Genomic DNA, 24,034 nt, shown 5'->3' with positions numbered 1-24,034 from the left:
TCTTTAGGCAGAATTAACCAGACGGCACCTAAGCCGCGGGGCTGATGCACAAAAAAAAAGGAGCTCACTGATAACACAAAATATGTTTAATATCTTCAATGTAAGCAAGTTGTTCTGTTTGTTACAAAGCCATCAGAACGCGATGGGTTAATGAAACTGGGAAATCGTTGCTGGTTGCTTCAGAACTGCTCTTTGTAAACTTGGCCCAAAACGCGGCGGCTTTGGTTGCCGTTTGTTGTCATTCGCACCGAAGAGGCAACTTTTGTCACCGACAGCTACACAATGATGGCAGGGTCTGCAATGCAGCACAGAGAACTCTATAGATAAGGGCAGCGTTAACCCCTTTAACACAGGTCATGTTTTTAACTCGCAGTGCATAAACTTTTATATAAAAAAAGGGGGTTTTCGCAAGTTGGAGGCTCCTCGGCCTATTTACGAGGCGTCCGATGCGGCGTCTGTTTCTTCTGCACTTCAAGCCGGCAACGGCTTCGCTCGTCCAGCCAGGGGAGCTCAAAATTCCTACAAAGGAAAATGGTGCAGGAGGATGAGACGCGGGGAGTGCGTGGACAGGAGGGTCGGTGCTCTTATTACAGATGACGCAAAGAGTACAAGACCCGTATAGTTTGTTTCCAGACCGCAGGTCAAATACTTACTGCTGGGTTATTTTGGGCAGAGGGCGTCCAAATGCCACAACAGGGAGGTAGGGGGTGATCATCACAGATTCCACTATGGAGAAAAGACCACACGTTATCAAGGTGAGAGAGAGAGAACATCAAACAAAAAGGGGAGAGAGTTTCTAGCACAGCAGCAGCAATAATAATGCAGGTGGAACGCTTTGGTAGATTTATGTGGTTAGTGAATAGAGTGCGCCTCTCTAAACGCTGGTCACACCATAGATGGGTGAGCCCTGTTGGCTGAAGACAAACCCCTGTCTCGACATAGCTTGTGATGGAAGACGTATCCACCAGACCGGATTCTTCCTATCATTTAGTGTTTTGGTCCTTGCAAGCATCCGTACTCATGTTGTGGGCAAGTCTGGTTTGGTTTGGACATAGTCCAACCAGCCAAGCCTTGGGTCTGTCTTGGGTCATGCCCACCAGCCACCTTGCCGGGGCGCGTAGTAAAGACAGAGGCAGAGAAATGTTTTCCCTTTGCTGGGGTCTCCGCAGACGTACCGTCGTCAATCTCTGGGAAGAACGAGGAGACTTCTGGTTCGCTCTCCTGGCTGCCCTTTTTCTTGTACATCCTCAGCTGCAGTCGCTGTAAGATCCTTTGCTCCCGAATTCTCTGTATGTCCCACCTGCAGGATGCAGACCGAAGGAAGGATTTAATGCAAACGGCATAGTCAGACACTCTTTCCGATCACTAGTGATGGTTTAAAGTAAACATGCCCCGGGGCAAGCTTTACACCTCTCACCTCTTCCTCCTCTTCTCATCCAGTTCTAGCTTGGCATGCCTTTTCGCGAATACCGCATCATCCAGGTTCTGATGGGAAGAGAGCGAAACGTATGAACGAGGGACAGCTATACCAAAAAGGCAGAACGGTTAGGAGTTCAAAACGTAGAGCGTTTTTAAAACATTGGCTTTTTTTTTCTCCTCCTATAATTCTGTGCGTTTTTTCCACCTTCAGTAAATTGCATGCCATTTGGCGGCAGTATAAAGGTCAAACAAGTAAGTCTGCCGGTATAATTACATTTATCAGCTAATTTCTGTGCACCATTTATATTAAACGTACCGCAGTCCCTTTCAAATGTCACTTTTAAAAAAAACACGCGGCTTTTTAACACATTTACTCAAATACTATGCATTCATCCCAGTTTCCTTAATGGGATATAAGTGTATATAATGAAGGGGGTCAGTGAATAGGCTCACGTACATATTATACAGCAAATGGAACGGAGCAAGAGGAGGATGACTGTCTTATTAACCAGGGACGCTCAATGAAAGAACGCATCATGCACGGCAGCAAAAATTTTAAGTTACATTGATGCCCCCCCCCCCCCGTTTAAATGACCGGTTGCTCACCCTAGACAACAGCTCTGCAGACCGTGTACATACCATGTTCTTGACATGTTCCTCTACGACTTCCGTTCTACAATTTTCTTACCTCTGGTATGTCAGAAGAGCTCAGGTCCTGGAGAGGTTCGATCGGATGCTCTCTCCACGAGGGGACTGCAAGAGAGGAAAAAGAATTCTACTCCCCGCAACATCTTCATTCATCATACGAGGTCCATCAGCAAAAAAAAATAAAAAAGGGGCAAACAAACTGCCCCGTCAAACACGGACCAATGTATCAAATGCACGACACAGACTATGGATGCACTTGACGCATCCCTGCAATGTGCATTTTCTATAATCTTGCTTGGTTAACGCAGATTATTTTAGCCCAACGTATCTGTTGATCTGATTAGAGGCATCATTTGCACCTCCGTCACTTAGCAAAGGGTTAAAAGACGATGCAGCTGATTTTACCGCCGCGCTCCTGCTGTTCAGCTGATGTAAAACAGCAGGTAATGCGGGTTTATTCAGCAGCAAAACGGGGGGGGGGGGGGGGAGAAAAATCAATATTTCTTCGGCAGAAAAGCTGCCCTACAATAATACTGGTGGGAAATCACAACTTTCGGATTCTCCAGGACCGGCAGCGCCCCCAAAAATAAATAAAAAATACAGTAATCAATAAAATATTAATACCTAAAACTTAACATATTCTAAATTAGCCATTTGCACTTAGCTCTTTGTGCTTAGAATCCGCTTGCCAGCATGCACTTGCCCAGCGCACCCCAATTGGTTCATTCATTATCTTAGCGCATAAGGACAGTTTTCATCCTTCCCGATTGATAAAGATTGGTTTTGGGCCTTTAGACCCCCCCCCCCGTCCTCGCCCCACATCCACCCTCCGCTTTCACGTTTACCACCGATTCGCGCGGCCATTATTTCGCTTCACAATAGTAAACTAACTCAGCTGAAGAGACAAACGGCTCCTCTCACGCCAGCTCCTAGAGCTCGTTTCTGCCGGCATGAAGTCAGAGCAGCAGGAACGATGCCCGGGCACGCTACGTTTCTAAAAGTCATTTCCCTCCCGATACCCGGGGTGGCTAATAGCGGGTCCTCGGCGTGGCCTACATTTCTCGTGCGCGGTTATGCTCCAATAATCATTTTGGCTGAACGCTCACCATATGACACAACTCTCCGGGAAATACGAACCTGGAATAAATCGGAATATATGCTTCTTGCGTAGACGCTGTGAGAAGGAAGAAATATTTCATCGAGACCGGCGAGGACACGGTTGGCAAGTGATGGGCGCAAGCGTGGCGCCATCATAGCCTTAACCAAAGGCATCACCCAACTTTTAAAAACCTCCCCTCTGCCCCTCAATCCCTTTTTACCCTCAGCCTTCCTAAAGTCCACCTGGGTGGGAGTGGAGCTCTGAGGTTCTCCTGCCACAGACTTCTATTACCTGCCCCCTCCCTGGACTTCGCAGGGAGTTTATCTGCCCCTCACCAAAGCCAACATATATCTGCTCTTTTCTCTCATTCATTCGCCTGTTAGCTCGCTGCTGGATCCAAACATGTCGCGGGATATTTCTCCATAAGCCATAGGGCACAGCACCGTGAGTGTAACCCGAGTGTCGCTCATTGTTTTATGTAACGTATAAGGTTTCTATGAAACTCATCTGAATAGTATTGCAGATTTCCTCCCCAGTGCACTAGCCCCCACAAAAAGCTCTGCGGCTTGTCTCTTACTTGCCACACTCTCTTCTTTCTTAGGAGAAGGTTCCCTCAGTGGGGAGGGGGGAGGCTGATGCCAGCGGCATAGATACATGTCCGTGGTGGAGAGGTAGGGAAGGGAATCGGCTTCACTAGGGTGAGGGTTGCTGTCCTTCGGAGAAAGGGTCACAGAGCTACCCCAAGAGTGCCTTTGAGAAGTGTCCACTGGAGAATTGGATTTCTCCGGGGTCTCTTTGCTGCGCAGCTCCCGCTGGCACGCAGACTCGGAGAGAGAGCCCCCGGGCTCCGCATCTTCCTTCTCTGTCCGGGATGCTTTGCCCTTAAGCTTTGTAATGTCCGACGATAATCTCTTGACCGAGGTCCTGTGCTCCGAGCTACTGAAAGAAGATTTCCTAGAAGGGGTTAAAAAAAAAAAAACAGCTTGTGAAAAACAAGCAAGTTTGGCGTCCACTTTGCATAAACTTGGTATATAAGCGGTAAAACTCTCAAAAAAGTGTTTCTATGGACGAAGTCACCAGGAGACGGGGTGCTACAAACCTTTTGTTTCCTTTTGCGTTGCGGCCACAAGAGAACGGCTTGGAGATGTGGCCACCTAGACAAGGGGAGTGCTCTGGGGGAAGCTCCCCAACTCCAGCGCTCTCTGGGAGCGGCGCTTCTGGCATGTCGCTCGCCGGCTCACGGCTTTGGGACGTGCGTTGTTTGTCTTTCTCGCTGTCCTTTCTGACCAGCTGCATGCGCCTTTCCATCCGCTCAATGCGGGCCAGGAGCTGGGGGTTGGAGAGAACGTTGGTATGGTCATGGGTGGGAGTAATTAAGGTGCAAGATTTACCATGTAAAGAAACAATTAAATGCGTTACATGTATGTACTGTTAACATGTAAAACAATTTAAACAAAATTCACCATAACATGCGCAGCCCCATTAGTCTCTTCTAAAGGAAGCGCAACAGTGAGACAGGCCCGGCCAACACTTTTGGGTAGAGTATGTTGGGTGCTTGCGATTTAGTAGCAGGGATTTCTCTTTACATCAAGACCTATGCTGCCTATGGGCCACACCCTGCGCATGCCCAGTGGCCGTGAGTTAATAATGATAGGGCTTGGACTGGATTATATGCAGACCAGGGTTAGAGGGTGTAGCGGTGTAGGGGAGCTTTCCACTTAATTACAACAAAGGTGGTACGAGGACAGCGGAGATGCTCTATACTACTATACTTTGTGCAGAAGAGCAGAGGAAACCAGAAAGCAGAAAAAAGGAAGGAAGGAGGGAGAGAAAGCAAGAAGAAAAGGAAAGTGAGAGAGGGAGGGAGGGAGAGCGGAAGCAGGGTGCAGACAGCCACACTCAGCCTGCATTGCACCAAATCAGTGTGTGTGTGAGACAGACGCCACGGTAGCAGCCAAGAGACCCGCTGGGGCCACCATCTCTAATGGGCGCCAAAGAGAAGCCATGAAACAGGGGGCAGGGGTGGGGGGGAATAAAACCACGGAATTAGCGCACAATGCGGAGGAATGAACACGCTGCTCTTCTACCTAATTCCTTAATGGGCTAGAAAACATTCAATGCGCTACAGGTTTAACTCTCTGCCTGCCACAGGCCTGCACCCCTAGGCTCTGCAAACTTCTTGGGATAAAATAGTTAATGGCAGTGCCATGAAAGGGGTGGTTAATCCTGCACAGTGGGGAATTAATGACTACAGACACCCCCCCCCACGCCCCCCAGTGCCGGACACTAAATACCCATTTGATACTTCTGCGGGACACCCCAGCATCCTCAGCCACACACAAAATAAATAAATAAATACAAATCTCGAGAATCTCTACCCCCACCCCTTATTCCACCAAACCTTAAATCCATGGTATCCCCCCCTCCTTTCTGTTGCCATGGCAGCCCATTTAAACCTCCCCCCTTCTTCCAACTCCATGATGATGGTCCTGTGCGATTCTCATGAATGTGCATGGTGGAGAGGGGGAGGACAGTTAGTGGGGGGGGAGCAATAAGAAAGGGGGGGGTAGGAAAGGGAGGCGGCATTACCTCAGCCTGCGTGGGTCCTTCCTATGGAGGGCTGGAGAGACAGATCACACAAGCACCCGATCACACATCCACGCTCCATAGCTCTCGTCTTCTCCTCTCGTGCACACACGTACTCCTTCCCTTTCTCTCACTTACTCTCTACCACGAATCCCACTCTCTCTCCCTCTCAAAAAAAAAAAAACTGCACTCTGTTCTCGCCCCCAGTCTCGCTGCGAGACTCCGAACATAGCAGTGCTGTCTCGCAAGAAAAATACAGACGTGAATCACAAGGACTAGAGGTCCGGCACCCACAAAAAATAACCCCATATCGGGTTTTTTTTATGCGACGCAAAAGACTATGAAGCTGAAACGGTTCTTTAGGAACCGGTTAAAAAGCACATTCCTCCGGTCGCCGTGGTGACATCAACACTTTGCACCAGAATTGCTCTTCTCGGATAACCCCAGATGGGGCGTATTTATCAAGAGCAATTTCCGAGGCTGGGGCTCTAACCGTGTTGCAATCGCCATGGAAACCAATTAAACCTTCCTGAAGCAACGCTCGTCCCTAGAATCGTTAAATACATTATTCCAATAAATACGGACCGCTATACCCGACAAACGTACGGGAAGTCATTCCATAAACTAACCCCACAAGACGGACTTCAGAAATTACTGAATAAACTATTAAGCCAGAAAATGGTTTATTGGTTACTTTTTAACCCTTTTTTTGCTACTAGTTTAAAGTATCAAACAATTTACCAGCACCAAATACCTTAATTTTGTTACCATGGTTTTTGTTTCATGTTCTCCAGCAGACGTGACCCATCCACCCAATACACATATACACACACGCTATATATATATATATATATCTCCAATACATAGATGGATACATTAACAGACGGCATCTTATCTTGGATTGTCACAATTTATTCTTACATGAGTCATCCAACACTGAAAGGGTGAGACCAAGCATGTTATAAGACCTATTTTTAACAGAGGACATGTATTAACCACAGAGAAAAAAAGAAATAAATCACATGGCGGCACCTTAACATATTGCGGTCTTTTATCTATATGGCGCCAACAATCTCCGTAGCGCTTCTTACAGTCCGTACATTCAAAGGGTCTGACAGAACTGTCAGACTAACCGGTGCGTTAGGAGGAGAGAGCCCTGATCTCATCAAGCCGACATATGAATTCAATCAGCACATATTAGAATAGAAGGAGGCTAACCGTTCAATAAAGCAACGGGCTAAGTAATATAACATTGTACAGCGCTACTGAACACGATGGCGTTATATAAAGTAAATAATATATTCTGTTAATATAAGAGGGTCTTTTCTAGTTGGCTAATAGACCCTTTGACGGGCGCCCCTTATGGAGTGTATAACACGCTACACAAACGAGACATAAGGGAGACGGCGCTTCCATTCGGGCTACATATGTTTCATGCAATGTACTATCCATACACGCACGGCATCACATACTAACCACATGGTACTGCGCTGCGGAATATGGTGGCTTTTTATAAATCAGTAAATAATATTAATACAATATGCTTAATATGACATCATTTGCTGACAGTCCGCACTTTCAGGAGTTTCCGTTGTTGCCGTTAGTGATAACGGATCTATACAGCGCTATATATGCGTTTCCCTACAGCGTGCAGGTGGTCGGGATAAGCCCTGTACCGTGCCGGGAAAAGACTGCTTTCCGTCGGGGGTATCTTCATGTGTTGTTCGGGCGGCTCCGGTGCAGTTTAACGGATTTATTACTTTATTATTCGTGTAGACGCTCGCGGATTACTTTAGTAACCGATTTTACATAATGTACACCATCACTTCATCAAAATCCAACTGCTCCACCGTACAGGCCCAATCCCCGTTCTTTCCCATTTCCTCAGCGGGCTCCCCGCTCCATCCCCGGCCGGGCGGTGCCTTACCGTGTCCTTCTCAGCCCGGAGCTCCCCGATCTCGCGCTCTCGGTCCTGAATCCGCTGCTGTTGCTGCTCAATCAGGTCCAGCTGCAGGAGGACAATCTGCTTTAGACAGGCCCCAGGTCCGGCACCCCCTCTCAGCGGCGGTCTCCAGCGAGGAGCTGGGGACGTGCTACTCGAGGCCGGGGCTTGGCCTTGCCCCGTGGCCGCTGTGGTAGCCGCCCCGGCCCCGGTGACTGCTGCTCCGGCAGCTCCCCCAGCCCCTTTGTCCGCCAGCGCCCCCGCTTCGCTTCCGAGTTTGCCGCAGGGATCGCTTGGACCAGCCTGGCACTTCCCCCGCTCGCCAGTCCAGCGCTCAGGCTGCGGCCTAGTTCGGCCCACAAGCCCCGTGCTTTCCTGAGGCTCTTCCCCAGATGAGGGGTCGTCGGGCCTCGGGCGGCACACGCTGGATCTCATGCTCATAACTCCTCCTCGGACCCGGCATCCTCCTGCAGCCTCGAGTGAGGTGAGGGGAGGAGGCCGAGGCCCCCTGGGTTCAGTGTACGGAGGACCCAGGAGGAGGAACCACCACAAGATGGCGACTCAGGGAAGCACAGTAGATATAACTTTACACGGAAAGGAGGGAAGTAGAGGGGGGAGCTGTGTGCTTGAGTACACCAGACGAGGGGCTGCATACCAGTCGGGGCTGTCTGCCTGGGTATTCCGGTTGGGGGAGCCTGCCTGGCTACTGGAGTCGGGGGAGTCTGCCTGGGTACTTGGGTCAGGGGGAGTCTGCCTGGGTACTCCAATCTGGGTAGTCTGCCTCGCTGCCAGGGTACTCGAGTCAGGGGGGAGTCTGCCTGGCTGCCGGGGTACTTGATTAGGGGGAGTCTGCCTCGCTGCGAGGGTACTCGAGTCGGGGGAGTCTGCCTGGCTGCCGGGGTACCCCAGTCTGCAAGTCAGGGTTAATAAGATGGGAAGGCACATGCTGGGTAAGGGGTACGGTGCTCAGGAAGACTGTGGGTTCAGTTTAGTTTCCTTGCAGATTACGCAATTCAAACTAAAGCGATTGTGTCCTTGGACATGAGTCGTTAATATTAGGGTTTAGTTTATTATCCCATTAGTTGGGCATTGCCCCTTAGTGCCAGTGGATGCCAAGGAATGCTGCTTATGGGCACTCGTTCAATGCAAGCAAACCCCGGAGCAGTGCTGATGGGCTCTGTAACACTGACCGCCCCGTTCCTTTCAGGGACAACCTGGCAAGGGATGCAGCCGATGGACATCAGATTCCTCACTGAGTGACCTGGAGACCTATTCTGTGATATCTGCCCTGGCCTACAGCAATGTCCCAAATGTCTGGGGATCTTTAACCCTGGAATATCTGCAAAGATCTGAAACATACTGCATTATGACCAAAGCTTACAATTATTACTACAGCAAAAAAGGGGTTAAACTCCCCAAAAACTGGGGCAGATCTCCATCTCGGGTACTAACCCCAAATCAACACCCAGGGCGGCCTGGATGGGATGTAAGGTGGATGGTGGGGTGTGAACCCCTAATGTGTGTATAAGCCACCTTCAGGTGGTCTTCAGGCCACAGAACCCATAGTGTTGGGGTGCGGATCACAAATACTTTTATTTCAATATCTTATGGTTTGTAGATCACAAGTGGCCTCCGTGATGATGTAAAATACGTAAGGGCGTAAGGGAGGCGGAAGGAAGCGCCGTGGATTATAATTTTAAGATATGTGTAACACTTAAGATATAATTAGACGTCTGAAGCTGAGTGACTTTCTATACATGAACTCCGGCTACCTTTGGGTTTCGTTCTAACATCCATTAGATGTTTGAGATCCGGTACATCGTGCCGCTGTATATGTGTTTTAGGTAGATTGGGGCTTCCGCGGCCAAATGGGCTCCTTTCTTGGTCTCTTGGACCCATTATGGGGTCATTACCTGTCAGGAGGGGCATCCGTAGACCCTACAGACCCACAGGAGGGGCATCCTTCGACCCTACAAAACCCTAAGGAGGGGCATCCTTCGACCCTACAAAACCCTAAGGAGGGGCATCCTCCGACCCTACAAAACCCTAAGGAGGGGCATCCTTGGACCCTACAAAACCCTAAGGAGGGGCATCCTTGGACCCTACAAAACCCTAAGGAGGGGCATCCTCCGACCCTACAAAACCCTAAGGAGGGGCATCCTCCGACCCTACAAACCCACAGGAGGGGCATCCTCCGACCCTACAAACCCTCAGGAGGGGCATCATTAGACCTTACAAACCCTCAGGAGGGGCATCTTTAGACCTTACAAACCCTTAGGCTGCTGATCGCTAATACCCAATACCTACGTTATTGAGTACGATTCCGATTATCAGGACAGGCTCGGGCAGTGCTGATTATTACATCATCCTGACTATCATATACTATTTTGTGATGATTCACCCGGTAATTCCAATATACTAGAAATGTCACGGTCACCGCGTGACCCATATTAGAAACACCGTGAGCGTTTGTCACAAGGCGCGGCGCCACATAGGCGTCTTTAATAACGCGAAAATATCCTAGAAGACACGATGGAGGAAACTCGCTAGCGGGAGACTCACTGCACAACTTTCTCCGCTCTTTCAAAATGGGGAAAAGGTCTTCCTTATTTACCATAGGGGTATTTATTGTATTCGGGGCCAGATTCTTTCATAGGTACCAACTATAGCGAAGAAGACCAGCAGCTCCCGACCTGCACACTGGTTCATTCAGCACAGGGATTGAATGCATAGATAAGCGTTCTTTTTATCGCGGCAGTAACCCTTTCAGTGTGAGCCTGTCGTGGTGTCTCTTTAGCAGTCCATTAAACCTGACCGGTGTCACAGACTGGCGCAGTGATGTTGGCAGCGCCATTCTATATCATTGCGCTGGGGGCTGGTTGGCTCAGGAGGCATCTGTGGCTGTTATCAGCTATCATTATTCCATCGTAAGTGGAGATTCGTGGCCATGTGCTGCCCTCAAGGCTTTCAGCCCAAACTCCTTACCCTCCCGCAAACCCATAATGTGCTATTTGTTCCCACCCCGGGCTCCTGTTTGCTATGTCGCCCTTCACGTGTTAGTCGGACGGCCCAGATTGATTCAGCCCGCATCACGCTGCAACTTACTCGAAGCGCTGTAAACATGTTACAGCCCCGAGGTCACATTGCTCACCAATCGAGCTGATGCTTTAACCCTTGAAGCGTGTTTTCTAGGTCAGTCTGTCGGGAAGCGGTTAAAGCTCTGATACATTTATTGAATTGCTATCATGCGGACGATCGGGCAGCGTGATCCGCAGCCACATTGCCGGTGCCGTGCATAACGATCGGTGCGGCTTGAATTCCCTCCCAACGTGACGAAAGGACTTCCTGCAAAGTCACTTTGGGCAGTCACCATCCTCCTCCTCGTGACGCCTCCCCGCGCACATGTCTCTGCAGCAGGCAGCGCTGTGTGACGGGGAAGTGTCTCACGCGGTCACATGCACGAGCCATGTGACTCCTCCTAGACGCTCAGCCTTCTGAACCGTGCTGGGAAGCCTCGTCTCGGCTCACATGTGTGCGAGAACCAAAACACTGCTGTTAAATAACAGGCGGATCTACTGGAGCGCCGTTTAACCATTTCTTACCCACTGGGCTAGGAGCAGAGCCTGTAAATGCCCCAGTGCCACTTTTACGAATTCCATTTCCAAGCGGGTCGACCCACTAACCCTTTAAAGGCCAGTAAAGCATCACGGAAATGCATGCCTTCTGGACGTTTTAAAAGCCCCCCCTCTATCACCAGGACCACCAGTACAACCGGCCGTTGGTTGTAGACCATGATGCACAACAAAAAGACCCATTTAGTCCGTCTATTAAATGCTGCATGGAGTATATGACGCGTTATAATAAATAGTTGAGTTAATGAGATTTTGCATATTTTATATCAGAAGATTTAAGAATTGAGGTTGTATATCCTACAGGATTATAGAAGCCGTACGCATTAAAAACTGCTTTATAACGACCAACGTAGACTCCGTCAGCACGTCGGTGTTCTACGGGGAATATGAACTGGCAGCTGCTCTCCCCCCAGCCCCCAGTTTTAAACCCCTTTAGTTTTTCCATCTGTGCCGGGCATAAAGACCCTCTTTCTGGAAGTGCCAGCTGGATGTACAGACCCGCAGTCTAGTGACCTACATTCCTGCACAGCCGAAAATAAGCGCCAAGAAGAACATCCCCGGCTTTAACCAACTCATCGCTGAACCCCAGCTGATTCCAACGCCCGGAGTCTGATTAAAAAAAAAAAAAGATCAGAGCCCCCCCCCCAAAGCAGTGTAGGAAAGACGGGGTTAATTGAGTAAATTGTGAGCAACTTGACTGTTATTGTGGCTGGGGGTGAGCGGTAGGATCCTGAGATGGCCTGGGTCACGTGGCACGGTGCGGTGTCGAGGGCCAGCTCTCGGGATGCCGATGCCCCCTCCCATCCTGGCAAGCTGCCTGCCCGCTTTACCTAGAGATTAGCAATGGAGCCATGGTCTTGTTCAGTGGCACACATTGTGTGCCAGCTTTTCAGCACGTGGGCAAAGCGGGATTAGATATGTGACCAGGATGGGTTCTTGTGTTTGCAATGATTATGAGTGTTTTTTCACAGGCGTGTGCGTGGCGCCTGAAAACACGCGTGTTGCACTTTACACACAGTTTGCTGCCCGCTTGACACGTCTACTCAGTGGTGTTCCTGATACAACCTGAGGGATAAACACCACGGGGGACACGTGATGAGCTGCCTGTTACATAGCAGAGGACATCCGTCGCCTGCCGGTCACAATACACGCGTGGCTGGCTTTGCTAATCCTGGCTGAGCCACTTTGCAGTCAAACATCAGAACACAGAGCAAAGCTCATAAACTGGGCGCTTATCCCCCTCCTGCAGTAACGGCACATATGTCCTAACCAATGAACTGACCTGGAATAACAGGGGTGTGTATGCGTGTGCGCACGTGTACACCGAGAACACTGTCGGCAGGACTCACTGGGTGAAAAGCACCGGCGGGCGTCGGGAGTGTGTGTGTGTGCGTTTAGTGCTATTATTCAGACCCAAGCCACAAAGACAGGCGACATGAATCTATTGCAGGAAATGAATAACACTATTGTCATTTAGACGGCTAAATATAACCTTTTTAATACTTAAGTTGCGTTTTTTCTGCATTTTCATGTCATTTCATGTCAGAATTTGACTGGGAGAGAGGTAGTGTTCCGGCCGTATAATGGGCATTTTTCGACCTGCTGGAAGGTTTTATTCCACACATGGTCCTCGGTCTTGTCGTATGCACAAGATAACCTTATTCCTGCCCCATACATGCTTAGGCTTCCTCACTGCAGTCATTTCTACCACCTCTACTGGAAAGCTATGCCAATTATCTACCCCTCTCTTGGGCATAACATCTTATATTTTGTTTTTTTCTCCAACCTGCACACATTGGGATTCTTAAATTCTTTCCTGATCAGTGTAAACCTCGCGTTGTTTCCTCTCCAGAATACTTATATCTTTCTTGAGATGGGACCTCCAGCACTATACACAATACCCTAGTGATCATTTGGACCATGAAGGAGCATATTTGACTCACAAGGTCTATAGTTATCAAAAGGCGTGGGATCTTAAAGTGTCCTGGCCCCTTCGGCAAATGGATTTTATAGAACTATAGCCATCCCAATAACAAAAGATCAGAATGTTGCCCCATTATAAATAAACACGTGTGCGTCTTGTGTTACTCAATAAGGTACTCTTTAGAGCCGAGTCGATGCCCGTTGGTAAACATTGAGTAACCCACAGGATTACTTAGGTGACTATTCCGCTTATACCATTTACGTTCGGATTCCTAAGTACTGAACTGTTTTGTTGCCAGTTGTAGAACTTGCGCTTCTTGGAAACCGTTTTATTAGGAACAATTCTTATAGTTCCACGGAATGATTTATTACCGAACATCGCTTTACCTGGGGGAGCCATTACTCTTTCGTCGCCTATGTCTCATACGTCGGAAGCAGAGGAATGAATTCATTTTTAAAAGTTTTGTCCTGTGTTCTGCTGTTTGACTGCACAGTGGCTCGGCCAGGATTAGGAGAGCTGGTAACACGTGTTGCGTGACCGGCAGGGACCGGGTGTCCTCATCAACAGAACAGATTTACTGCTATCTCACATCGTTCTACCAGCGCCAGATCTGAACAGGTAGCAAACAGTAAATCTCACAAGGTCATCGACCTCATCCCAGATAGACCATCGGATGGATACAACGGGAGATTATACAAAGGATTCAGCCAAGAACCCCACCACGGGGCCGTGAAGTCTTTACAGGCTTGCGCATGCCGAGTGCCCTCTGTGTTGCGACGTTAATTGCACCGTAATCTTGGGGGGCATCTTGGTCTGGGATGCTTAAATTTAATGTAACACAGTAATAGTACCTTACAGAACTCAACTTCAGTGACATATACAGAAAATGTGTTCTTTTGACCTTTAGAGTGCTAGCCAGGTATTGGAAACATGGTTGGCCAACTGAACCCCCTGGAAGCCAACTAAGTGATGGCACTCTCACCCCCCTCTCTATGGTCAATTGGAAAAAAGCTTTCAATAGCCCAGTGGGGCTACTGAGCTGATCAGCAGCCATCTCTCTTATACCCATACATGAGAGATTTTTTTTTTACCCTTGGGCTGAGACATAATGAAACTTTGATTGAAGAACCATTCTGCCAGTTTAGTCTGACCTTTTTCCTTCCCATAAAAACTCAATCCTTAATAATTCCTTGATCTTGTTTTCGATGCAGCATAGCCATATGCCCGGACCAGGCGTGCTTAAATCCTCAACCCCTGCTGCTGCTCATACGTCAGGGAAGACAGTAGCCTCCTCTATCACCGCACATACAATAGAATAAGATGACAGGAAGAGTCCCCTGCCACTTGGACATATGGAGACATATCTGCGCATTAAACTGCGGCAAAATGAATCAGATATTGTTATTCTCGTTAAATACTTAGTTATGATGTCACTCTGTGTATCTCTGATGTGTAATTTCCAGTAAATGAAATATCACACTGCCAGTAGCATGTGATGTTGGGGACTGAAGCCTGTCTGTAGGGCAGTTTCTCCCGGTGCCTGATTCAGCTCTTGCCTCCCACTAGCTGATGCTTCCTCAACAAGCGATCGCATCTGGAGTTCCACATCAACGACTTAGTCGTAAACACGTGCACTCTACCAACAGCATTCTACAACATTCTAGCAACTTTCTAAACCGGCTCTATTTGTAAGACCTCTCAAGTAAGAAAAATCCCACTCCGTCTCTATCCCTGGGGTTTTATAATTGTGTCTCAGTAGCCCTGTTCTCCAGAGTCCTTGTTGGTAGCCAAATGTATTACAAAGTTACATGTACAGACCTGATAAGAAGTAGAACTAGATATGATTTACTAATTTAAACCTTTATTTTAAAGAATCGGCCAACCTTATTTTTTTGGTACTTTAATAAATTGTGTTTATAAAAAAAAAATAATATGAAAGTTTCCCCTGCCTCTAAAGTTTGCTTTATTGATCCCCAAGAATTTTGGGGTATGACTACACCTTAAATGAGGTCTGGAAGTCAACGTCACATTTTGTTGACCGATACAGATGACATCTAGTTGTTGTTTTAACGATAACCCTGAAAAATAAATATTATGGGGGTTTTCACAATACCAACGGCTGCTGCTTCTCTTGCACAAAACATGGCACCGTGCCAAGCGAGCCAGCGTCGGATAATTATTGCCTCTGAGATATTTTTAATGAATAGGTGACCAACGTGAGCTATTCTGTGAAATAGTTGAGCAACGATAACTTAAGCAAGATTTCTTTGGTTCTAGAATTTAGGTCAAAACGCATACATGTTGCAGGGCCGTGTTAGAAAATCCACCCAATATTTGAAATTTCCAAACCTCGTGTGTAAGAGGTGGGGCGTTACAAAGAATTTTTAGGGCACATTATAACCTATTTGTAGCTATTTACGTAATTATCAATTACAACCAAATATTTGAATTAGGCAAGCTATATGCCTGCAGTTTTCCACATTATTGTAAGTTTTTTTCATGTATCTGGGATACACTCACACTAGCCAAGTAAAACCATGGGGAATGAGAGCTCTATTTATACTAAGATGGTATTTGCCCTGCAGAGGTAACTTTGTCACCCCCATGTTGTAGTATTCTGATAATATTTAATATTATGTAATTTCCTCTCCCTGTTGTATTTTAATAAACAGCCATTGTTTTGTAAATAAAGTTTGATTTATAAAAAAGGGGGAAGAAAACATAACAGCCGCAATCCGACTGGCGCCTGCGCAGCACCGAGCTGCCGAAGAAAGTGTGTCACTGGGGCACGAGGCTCTCCCTAGAGTCACGTGGTCCGTGCTTCAGTGCCGCGTGCCGGGATCAGGGAGGACGAGAGCTTGTGCGCATGCGCTGTGCTGCAGTGAAGAGAGTCTTGGAAGCAGGAGGTGTCAGGGAGAGCATTGCGGAGCAGGGATAGCGAGGAGAGTAGACGTGTGTTACTGAGCTCTGGGCACCCATATCACTGGCTGAGGATAGCCGCAGCGCAGACACTTATCGCAGTAGGGGATTCTGGCATTTTCTATACGGTGCAAAGAGCCGGGCGGGTTTGCGATAATCTCTGTAAACCGCACTGGCATCTCTATACACTGCAAGCATTTAATTGCAATCTATAGACGGCATTAGTATTTTTTTTGCAGAAATAAGGTGGCTTTTCCTATAGGGATCTCTAGCAGGTGAGATAGTCTGCAGCCTTTTGCTATATCTTTCATTAGCACATCAGCCTGCAGAGCGTGTTCCATCAGTAGGGATCGGCTTCCATTTGTATGCAGAGGAGACTCTCCGAATCTAGATGCAAAAAGGACACTAGAGGACAGGGGGCTCTGCGGTTTATCGTCTCTACCCAATGCCGCAGACGCTGCTAATTTTACACGTTTAAGGATTAAATAAGGAAATCTCAGCACCCCACGGGTGTATCGGGCACGGTGTCAGTTGAACGGGAGTGGACGCCTTTGCTTGGTTCACCTTTATGAATGATCCGGATATTTCAGCCATGGCAACCGTGGACTGCAGTAGTAATACAGGTGAGGAGGGTGGGCATGTCACTGTCTGTGTGCAATAAAGTACTGCTTTTTCGTTGAAATGTGCACCGAAGTATGGACTATGTGGTGGGGACTTGTCAGGATTGAAGATTTATGTGTGTGTGTATATATATATATATATATCATCTGTCTATAGAAACCATTCTATACATTTGTTTTTGTTTATGCAATCTGCAGTAATACAGGGCATTGGCATGGCTGCAGTAGCTCTTGTATGTGTTTGACATGTATGTATGTGTGTGTACCCCTATGTTTTCAGGTTATGTATAGATATGCGTGTGTACAGAGTTGATGATTTATGTCATCCATACTGACAGCTGTCAAACCCCACAGGTGACCCTGTCCTGCTACTCAGCAGTTACTTATATATCAGTGTTTTGGTGGTTGTGTGTGTGTGTGTATGTATATATATATATATATATATATATATATCTCTCAAGAAGAGATCAGCAATGTACAGTTACATAGTGCTGTGCAGCGAAGCTTACAGTCTAATTGACAGGTCTGGAATAGTGAAATTTCCAACATAAAAAAGACTTCCAGTTTTATTTGTGTGTGTATATAATATATATATATATATATATATATATATATATATATATATATATATATATATATATATAATAGCTTGGTACAGGTGTGTTAGTCCAGTAGTGCAAATTTAAAAAAAAAAAAGTGTTGCTTTTGACTTGCAAAAGAGGCTGATTAAAGCTCGTCCTTAAAGTGGAACATTAGAGGTAATTATTTTATTTTGCAGTACTCATTTTTTTTCTATATGTTCTTTAATGTATATTATATATTTTTTATTATATATAAATGTTTATTTTTGGTCGAGTACATGTATTTACCATGTTAAAGCGGCTCAGGCTTTAGGGAGAGGAGCCCTGGCCTGCAGAGCTTGCAGTCACATGGAACGAGTAAGTAGGTCACTCGGGCTGTGTGTGTGAGCGGGATGCGCCCTCCCTCCTCACGTGTTGTCTCTTCCTAGCCATGTGCACAGTGTTTTCATTCCTGCTCCTTCAGCCCACCCCTCCACTGGGCAATTCTGGTTACTTCCCTGATGATGTCATCATTGCGGCCACTCCCACTGCTGGGGCTTGGAGGACATTCCTTGTCCTGTTTAACCTCTTCCATACCGCACCCTTTCCAAGAGTTGATTGACTTATTATTATTATTATTATGATTGTTTAATATAGCACCATCATATTCCGTAGCGCTGTACAACGGGTAAAATATACAGGGAACGTGTGTGCGCGTGGCTGTGGTTTGGTTATTACTTCTTGTGTATCGCCCCGTTTCACTACGCGGCTGCTGCAGTTATGCCATTGGGGGGGCTGACATAATTAAATGGGGTCGTGTCAAGCCCCCATATTAACGCCTGACGCGATGAAGCCGTCAAAGGATGACACAGCCGTTGAAGGAGGCGTGCGAGGCAGTAGATAGGACATCCTCTATTGGCCGCAGAGAAGGTTGGGGGTGTGACTCGTAGGTCCACGTGCACCGGGAACACGTGGAGTGCGTGCGTGAGACCAGGGAGCCGAGTAACCTCAGGTCACATGCAGTCTGTGTCCTTTACACATGGCGGCACCTGCTTTATATATAAAGATTTAGTAAAAAGAGACGGGGAGAGAGAGCGTGAGAGATAAAACCGGGGACGCTTGATAAAGAGCAGGGCGACAGGAAATTGCGGGGCGGAATAATTAATAAAACTCGTGGACTATTGAAGGAGGCAGTTGATTCTTTGGCATCAAAGTACAGGGTGGTTCACAGCCAGGGGGGGAATAAATTAAAGGGAAGAGAATCGTGAGGATCCTGGGTAACCCTTTCAGAGCCGGATGGCGTTCCTCAGGACAAACACGTGAGCGGTGGGGGGGGGGGAGAGCCAGAGACCCGAGGATAACTGTAATGCGATACGGATAGTATAATGGGCCATGTCTAGAATGGCACTTCTGCAGCAAAGCTCTAAATATGGAGCAGTCGCCATGGAAACTGATGGAATGTTCCTGGTGGCTGTTCTGTGGAGCTGAATGGTTTAATATGCCAGCCGTTGGCTCTCTGTGGAGGGAGAATCGGGTCAGCTGGAAGCCCGACTCCGAGAATACCCCTTCCCAGAAGCCTAAAATAGAGGCCAGACGTGTGACGGCTCCGGGGGGAGCGAGACTGCGGCAGAGCGGAGGGAGGGAGGGAGGCTTCCCCGGGGCGAGATCGCCGACTCTACACAAAACACCTTTGAAGATCTAGGAATTTCCAGAAATCCTTATGGATGATCCGATCATACATGCCTCACACGTTACATCATACGTGTGCGTGTGACGGGGAGGTGCCGACTTCCCACATATATGCCACTCATAACAATCTATGATAAAGATGTGCTCCAAAATGTCTGCGCATGTCTGGCAGTGTGCGTGTAACATGAGTATGTCACGGCGCGATCCGCTCTGCAGCACTTAGTATGAACTCTGGCGCGGTGACAGGGTTCCCGTCCTCCATACCCTGCATGCGTTACCCAGAATGCAATGCGGCCGTGTCTGCAGTGCAGAGTCCCTGCCTCTCCCTCAGACATTAACCTTTTAGGTGCCTGGCTGGATGCAGCGATGCGTCATGGTTTGTAATGTGCGTCGTATGACTGTTAGTCTGTGTGTGTGTTTTTTACACGTAAGCATAGAGCGCTGCAGCCTTAACTCCCAGAATTCACCTTGCTTTATACAGAACGGCCGCAATGAGGTGAATCGGTTTAAACGATAACATAATGCGGGGATGATTACTGGGACGGCCCTTGTTAATGACTTTGTCTCTTTTCTCCCTGCAGGGGGCGTTATAAGTTACGTGGGTTCCAGCGGCAGCTCCCCCAGCCGGACGAGCCCGGTGTCTGTGTACAGCGACTGCTCCGGCGGCAGCCCGCAAAGCGGCTCCTCTCACTACGCCTCCTACCTGCCGCCTTCCCCGTCGCACTCCTACAGCGCCAGCTCGTCGGGGTCTGGCGGGGAGACGTCCCCTCGCCAATCGTATGGCCCGGCGGCCTCGCCGGGAGGGCTCCACGTGGCGCTGGATGATGGCAGCCGGGTGTCTCCAAGCAAGACGTCCAGCAGCATCACCAGTAAGTGTCCAGAACTTGTTGACGCGTGTACTGGCGGCGTGTATGCGTGTACTGGCGGCGTGTATGCGTGTACTGACGGCGTGCCTCCATCTTTTAGAGCTGAACGGTATGGTCTTGCTGTGTAAAGTCTGCGGGGATGTGGCCTCAGGATTCCATTACGGCGTCCACGCCTGCGAGGGCTGCAAGGTGAGCGTCCACTGATTTATTTGTATAAGCGATGGTTATGCCCGTGGTTAGCGCATCGTTTTCAGGTGCGCACTCGCCCCGATCTTCCATCGCAGGCTTACCGAGTAAACACGGTGCACGCAAACAACATCGGAATCACAGCCCGGCCCGTAAAGTTGTTTGCTGCATATAAGCCGGTAAAACCGGCTCGGGTAGCGATGACAGGGAAATCAGATTAAGAAAATAAGACAATATGTATTTTTGACGTTTCCTTTGTGCCCCCCCCCCGAGAGTAGTTGATCTTGATGATTTCATGGCATTGTCTGGGAATCTGTGTTTTCGTTACTAAACATGCCGACTGTCCCGCTTCTTCCAGGGATTCTTCCGACGCAGTATACAGCAGAACATTCAGTACAAGAAATGCCTGAAAAATGAGACTTGCTCCATTGTAAGGATTAACAGAAATCGGTGCCAGCAGTGCCGCTTCCGGAAGTGTCTGTCGGTGGGCATGTCCCGTGATGGTAAGAGTTGTGTTTTACATTGTGTGTCGGCTCATGAGCCCCTTTTTTGTGCACCGACAAGGTGTCTTCGTTCATGTATGTTTACGCTTCATCCTCTCTTCTCCTCTCCAGCTGTTCGGTTTGGTCGAATCCCAAAAAGGGAGAAGCAGCGGATGCTGGCGGAGATGCACAGTGCGATGAACCACATCGCCGGCGGTCACTTTGGGAGACGGAGCCCGGTCCCGCTACAGCCACAGCAACTTCAGCCGTCCTCTCCATCGCACCTGGGACAGGTCTCCTGCCCTTCACCGCCTCCGCTCCCCGAAGCGTACACTCACTATTCCCAGCAGCTCACGCCTCCACGCTCGCCCAGCCCGGAACACGTTGATGATGTCATATGCCAGGTGACCCAGGCTCACCAGCAGATTTTCGTCTATGCCCACGACAGAGTAAAGAAGGCATCATGGCCGCATCAGCACGGCAATCCTCTTCCATCATGCTGGACACATGGAGAAACCCCAACCAACCAGGACGTTCACCTGGTAAGAGCTCAGAAGACACAGAAATGCTGCAGTATTTAGGGGCGATCATTTTCTGCTATCTATAAAAATAATAAATATAATCTAGGACTGGCATACTGTATAGAAAGTTGTGGGGGTGGTGGGGGATTCCTAAACAAAGTGAACAGCAAGGGCCTTCTGGGGCACAATTCAGGTGGATACTTAACATCGGGTATATCATCATGAGATACTTGAACATATGAGTGCAGAACATCCATGAGTTTGAGGAGTTGTACTGATCTCTGACGCCCCTCTCCTCAGGCGTGTCCCATGAATGCGCTTCCCCGTGGTGGTCCGCACCGCTCCGTTCAGGAGGTGTGGGAAGATTTCTCTCTTAGCTTCACGCCAGCCGTGCGAGAGGTGGTGGAATTCGCACGACACATTCCCGGATTCCAAGAGCTCACTCAGCAGGACCAAGTGACGCTGCTCAAGGCCGGCACGTTCGAGGTAAACTCACAACCCTTGGCTAGCAAAGTTGCTTTTAAAGTAATATTTGAAAAATTTTTTTTGGGGGGGGGGGTGAGTTTTGTATCAGAAACACTATGCAGTTTTACCCCTTAAGGCTCAGTGGCCTAGACAAAATATCTAAATTTGATCCTTTTGGGCTTAATTAGATCCCGTGGATTTAATCGATACCCACTTTCCACTGACAGAAGCGGTAAAAGGCAAAAAGGGGGATATCACTCATGTCGTAATATCTTGATAAATACGGCCCCTGAGATGAGTTGTATGTTCCCTAAACGGACTTTAAATTGGTCTTTTCTCTAAGCGCGCTGTTGGCTTTTCTCTCGCTGCAGGTACTGATGGTCCGCTTCGCTTCTCTGTTCGACGTGCGCGAGCGCTCCCTGAGGTTTCTGAGCGGAGCCTCCTACACCTTACCTGAACTCCAGGCCATGGGGATGGGGGAGCTTCTCAATTCCATGTTTGATTTCAGTGAAAAGCTGGCCTCTCTCAACTTAAGTCAGGAGGAGCTGGGGATCTTCACCGCGCTGGTGCTGGTGTCTGCCGGTAAGTGCCATGCAGACCATCGAACCGGTTAATAGGAGACGTAACGGCTCCAAGATTGATTTGTATATTTAGGCCTTTTCTATGTTTCAATCGTCTCTGTTTCTGCTCACAGATCGCTCTGGCATGGAGAACGCATCTCTAGTAGAACAACTCCAAGAGACTCTGATCCGCGCCCTCCGCTCTCTCATCCTCAAGAACAGTCCCAATGACACGTCCCGCTTTACGAAACTCTTGCTTCGCCTTCCGGACCTGCGGACCCTCAACAGTCTGCATTCAGAGAAACTGCTCTCTTTCCGTGTCGACGCGCACTAATGGGACATGTTAACTACCAGATGGAGGAAGGGCACTTAAATGACAGCGCAGGTACTTGGTGCCGACGTAACCAGCTGTCGCCTACCAAGCGTGGACTAGTTGTGATTTGTCGCACAGGAATGGTATCGGCGTCTGTGCGGTTTTAAAAAAACAAAAACAAACAAACATGCAAAATTGAATATTTGAAGCTTGAAGCTACATTTTGAGTTTTAATGATGAGAAATAAAGACACTAATGTGAGCGGTTGGCATCGGTGACACCTGTCTTGGAATGGCATGTTCTATGTTAGACACAGCAACAATGTGTCGGGAATGGAGAATTCTGTAAAAACATTGTACCTATATGTATATATTTTACTGGCATACAGTGTACAGATACCGTGTAAATATTTGTGTGTATATCAGGATTTCTGTTAAATATAAATACACATTTCAAACAAGCGTCTTTGTCTACCCTTAATCCCTTCCCTGACACGGGGAGGGGGCGTAAGATGCCATTATGCATGTTATCTCGCACTGAGTGAAAGGAATCAACAAAGTGTATCCTACACGTTGTATGGGGGTTATCGTTCTATATGGACATATCTTATACGTTGTATTTATATTTTGTAACTACTGGTATTTATATTGGAACTAAAGTAATTCCACCTTAAATAAAGCTATTTTAACATGATGGACCATGTCTAAGGCTGATGCAGGGTAAGCAGTGCTGCCTGCTGGTCAGGCTACGCAACTGCACTGTCAATTGCTCTGGAAGTGCTGCCTGCTATTGGATCAGGTAAACGGTGTCTTCCCCTCAAGCAAAAAAGGGGCAGACAATTTATTATACACATTAATCATATGCGATTTAACTACTAAATGGCAGCTTTTGTTAATGTATTATCCCTACAGCATCAAGTTTCATAAATCTATTCTTTTATTCTGGAACTATATATATATATAATGTTTATATAACCCAAAAAAAGTGTTACATGTTTAACACTTAACCCCTGGATTGCCTACCATGAGAATATGTAGCACACACACATTTCTTGTTCCAGTGTAGTTTTTACCGTGTTTTGAAAGAGGGTTATAATGCTTTGGGCCGTGTTTGAATTGCATGAAACTAATACACATCATCACGGACCAACCCCAGAGAAATTCTACAAGAAGGTCTTGTGGTTAATGTATAAGGAATGGGTGACATTTTTTTGACAGCCCCTGCTGAATTAACCATGACCCTCTTTAGCAAATAAACCCCAAAGCTGTAAATGTTTAGTAGTAGTTGTCGTCATCAACACCTCTAGTCGTCCCCCCAGCAGCGGCTGTACTTACTACGGATGCTGGACTATGATGTCGCGTCCGCATCAGCGTGGTGCCTGGGAGCCAGCATGCTTTATTTTTTTCTTATCGGGGTGAAAGTCTGTAGTCATAGATAAATCGAGGGAAATAAAGGCAAAATATGCACTGGTATGCCTTGGTTATGTGATGTCAGAGGAAACACAATAAGGACAGATTGATGTCATTAAGGGCTGGATTAAAGATGCTGTTCCACTTAGAGTAATCATTTGACTCTTCCATGTTAAGCCCCTAAACCTTATTAT

At 47.8% G+C, this 24,034-nt stretch overlaps 2 protein-coding genes across 2 annotated transcripts; one reads left to right on the top strand and one right to left on the bottom strand.

Annotated features, from left to right (window-relative positions):
* Positions 1-428: 428 nt before the first annotated feature.
* Positions 429-8,639, bottom strand: LOC149273659 (male-specific lethal 1 homolog). The gene is made up of 9 exons (XM_089506036.1): positions 8,350-8,639; positions 7,680-8,202; positions 4,266-4,495; positions 3,744-4,120; positions 2,108-2,172; positions 1,418-1,485; positions 1,176-1,300; positions 654-726; positions 429-519 (listed from the first exon to the last, which is right to left on the bottom strand). The coding sequence occupies exons 1-9, from the start codon at positions 8,637-8,639 to the stop codon at positions 429-431; spliced, it is 1,842 nt and encodes a 613-aa protein (XP_089362162.1).
* Positions 8,640-16,737: 8,098 nt separating this feature from the next.
* On the top strand, positions 16,738-22,452 carry LOC149273658 (nuclear receptor subfamily 1 group D member 1-like). Its single transcript, XM_089506063.1, has 8 exons — positions 16,738-16,792; positions 19,620-19,907; positions 20,005-20,093; positions 20,449-20,593; positions 20,705-21,114; positions 21,394-21,579; positions 21,930-22,140; positions 22,253-22,452. Exons 1-8 carry the CDS (start codon positions 16,738-16,740, stop codon positions 22,450-22,452), a joined length of 1,584 nt encoding a protein of 527 aa, XP_089362189.1.
* Positions 22,453-24,034: the final 1,582 nt, after the last annotated feature.

The sequence above is a fragment of the Sceloporus occidentalis genome, unplaced genomic scaffold, assembly GCF_023333645.1.
Source record: "Sceloporus occidentalis isolate IW3139 unplaced genomic scaffold, rSceOcc1.0.p SCAF_361, whole genome shotgun sequence".
Taxonomy (NCBI): domain Eukaryota; kingdom Metazoa; phylum Chordata; class Lepidosauria; order Squamata; family Phrynosomatidae; genus Sceloporus; species Sceloporus occidentalis.
The sequence above is the reverse complement of the archived record's forward strand: the minus strand, read 5'-3'. Positions and strand labels throughout refer to the sequence as shown.

Bases quoted from the DNA above. Each gene is read 5' to 3' on its own strand.
- LOC149273659 (XM_089506036.1), bottom strand. From the start codon at position 8,639: ATGTGCCTTCCCATCTTATTAACCCTGACTTGCAGACTGGGGTACCCC. The intron at 2,173-3,743 runs GTAAGAGACAAG...CCTCTCTTGCAG, and splicing joins GAAAGAAGAGAGTGTGGCAA to TCCCCTCGTGGAGAGAGCAT. The intron at 1,486-2,107 runs GTAAGAAAATTG...TCTTCCCATCAG, and splicing joins GCTCTTCTGACATACCAGAG to AACCTGGATGATGCGGTATT.
- LOC149273658 (XM_089506063.1), top strand. From the start codon at position 16,738: ATGAATGATCCGGATATTTCAGCCATGGCAACCGTGGACTGCAGTAGT. The intron at 20,594-20,704 runs GTAAGAGTTGTG...TCTCCTCTCCAG, and splicing joins GGTGGGCATGTCCCGTGATG to CTGTTCGGTTTGGTCGAATC. The intron at 22,141-22,252 runs GTAAGTGCCATG...TTCTGCTCACAG, and splicing joins GCTGGTGCTGGTGTCTGCCG to ATCGCTCTGGCATGGAGAAC.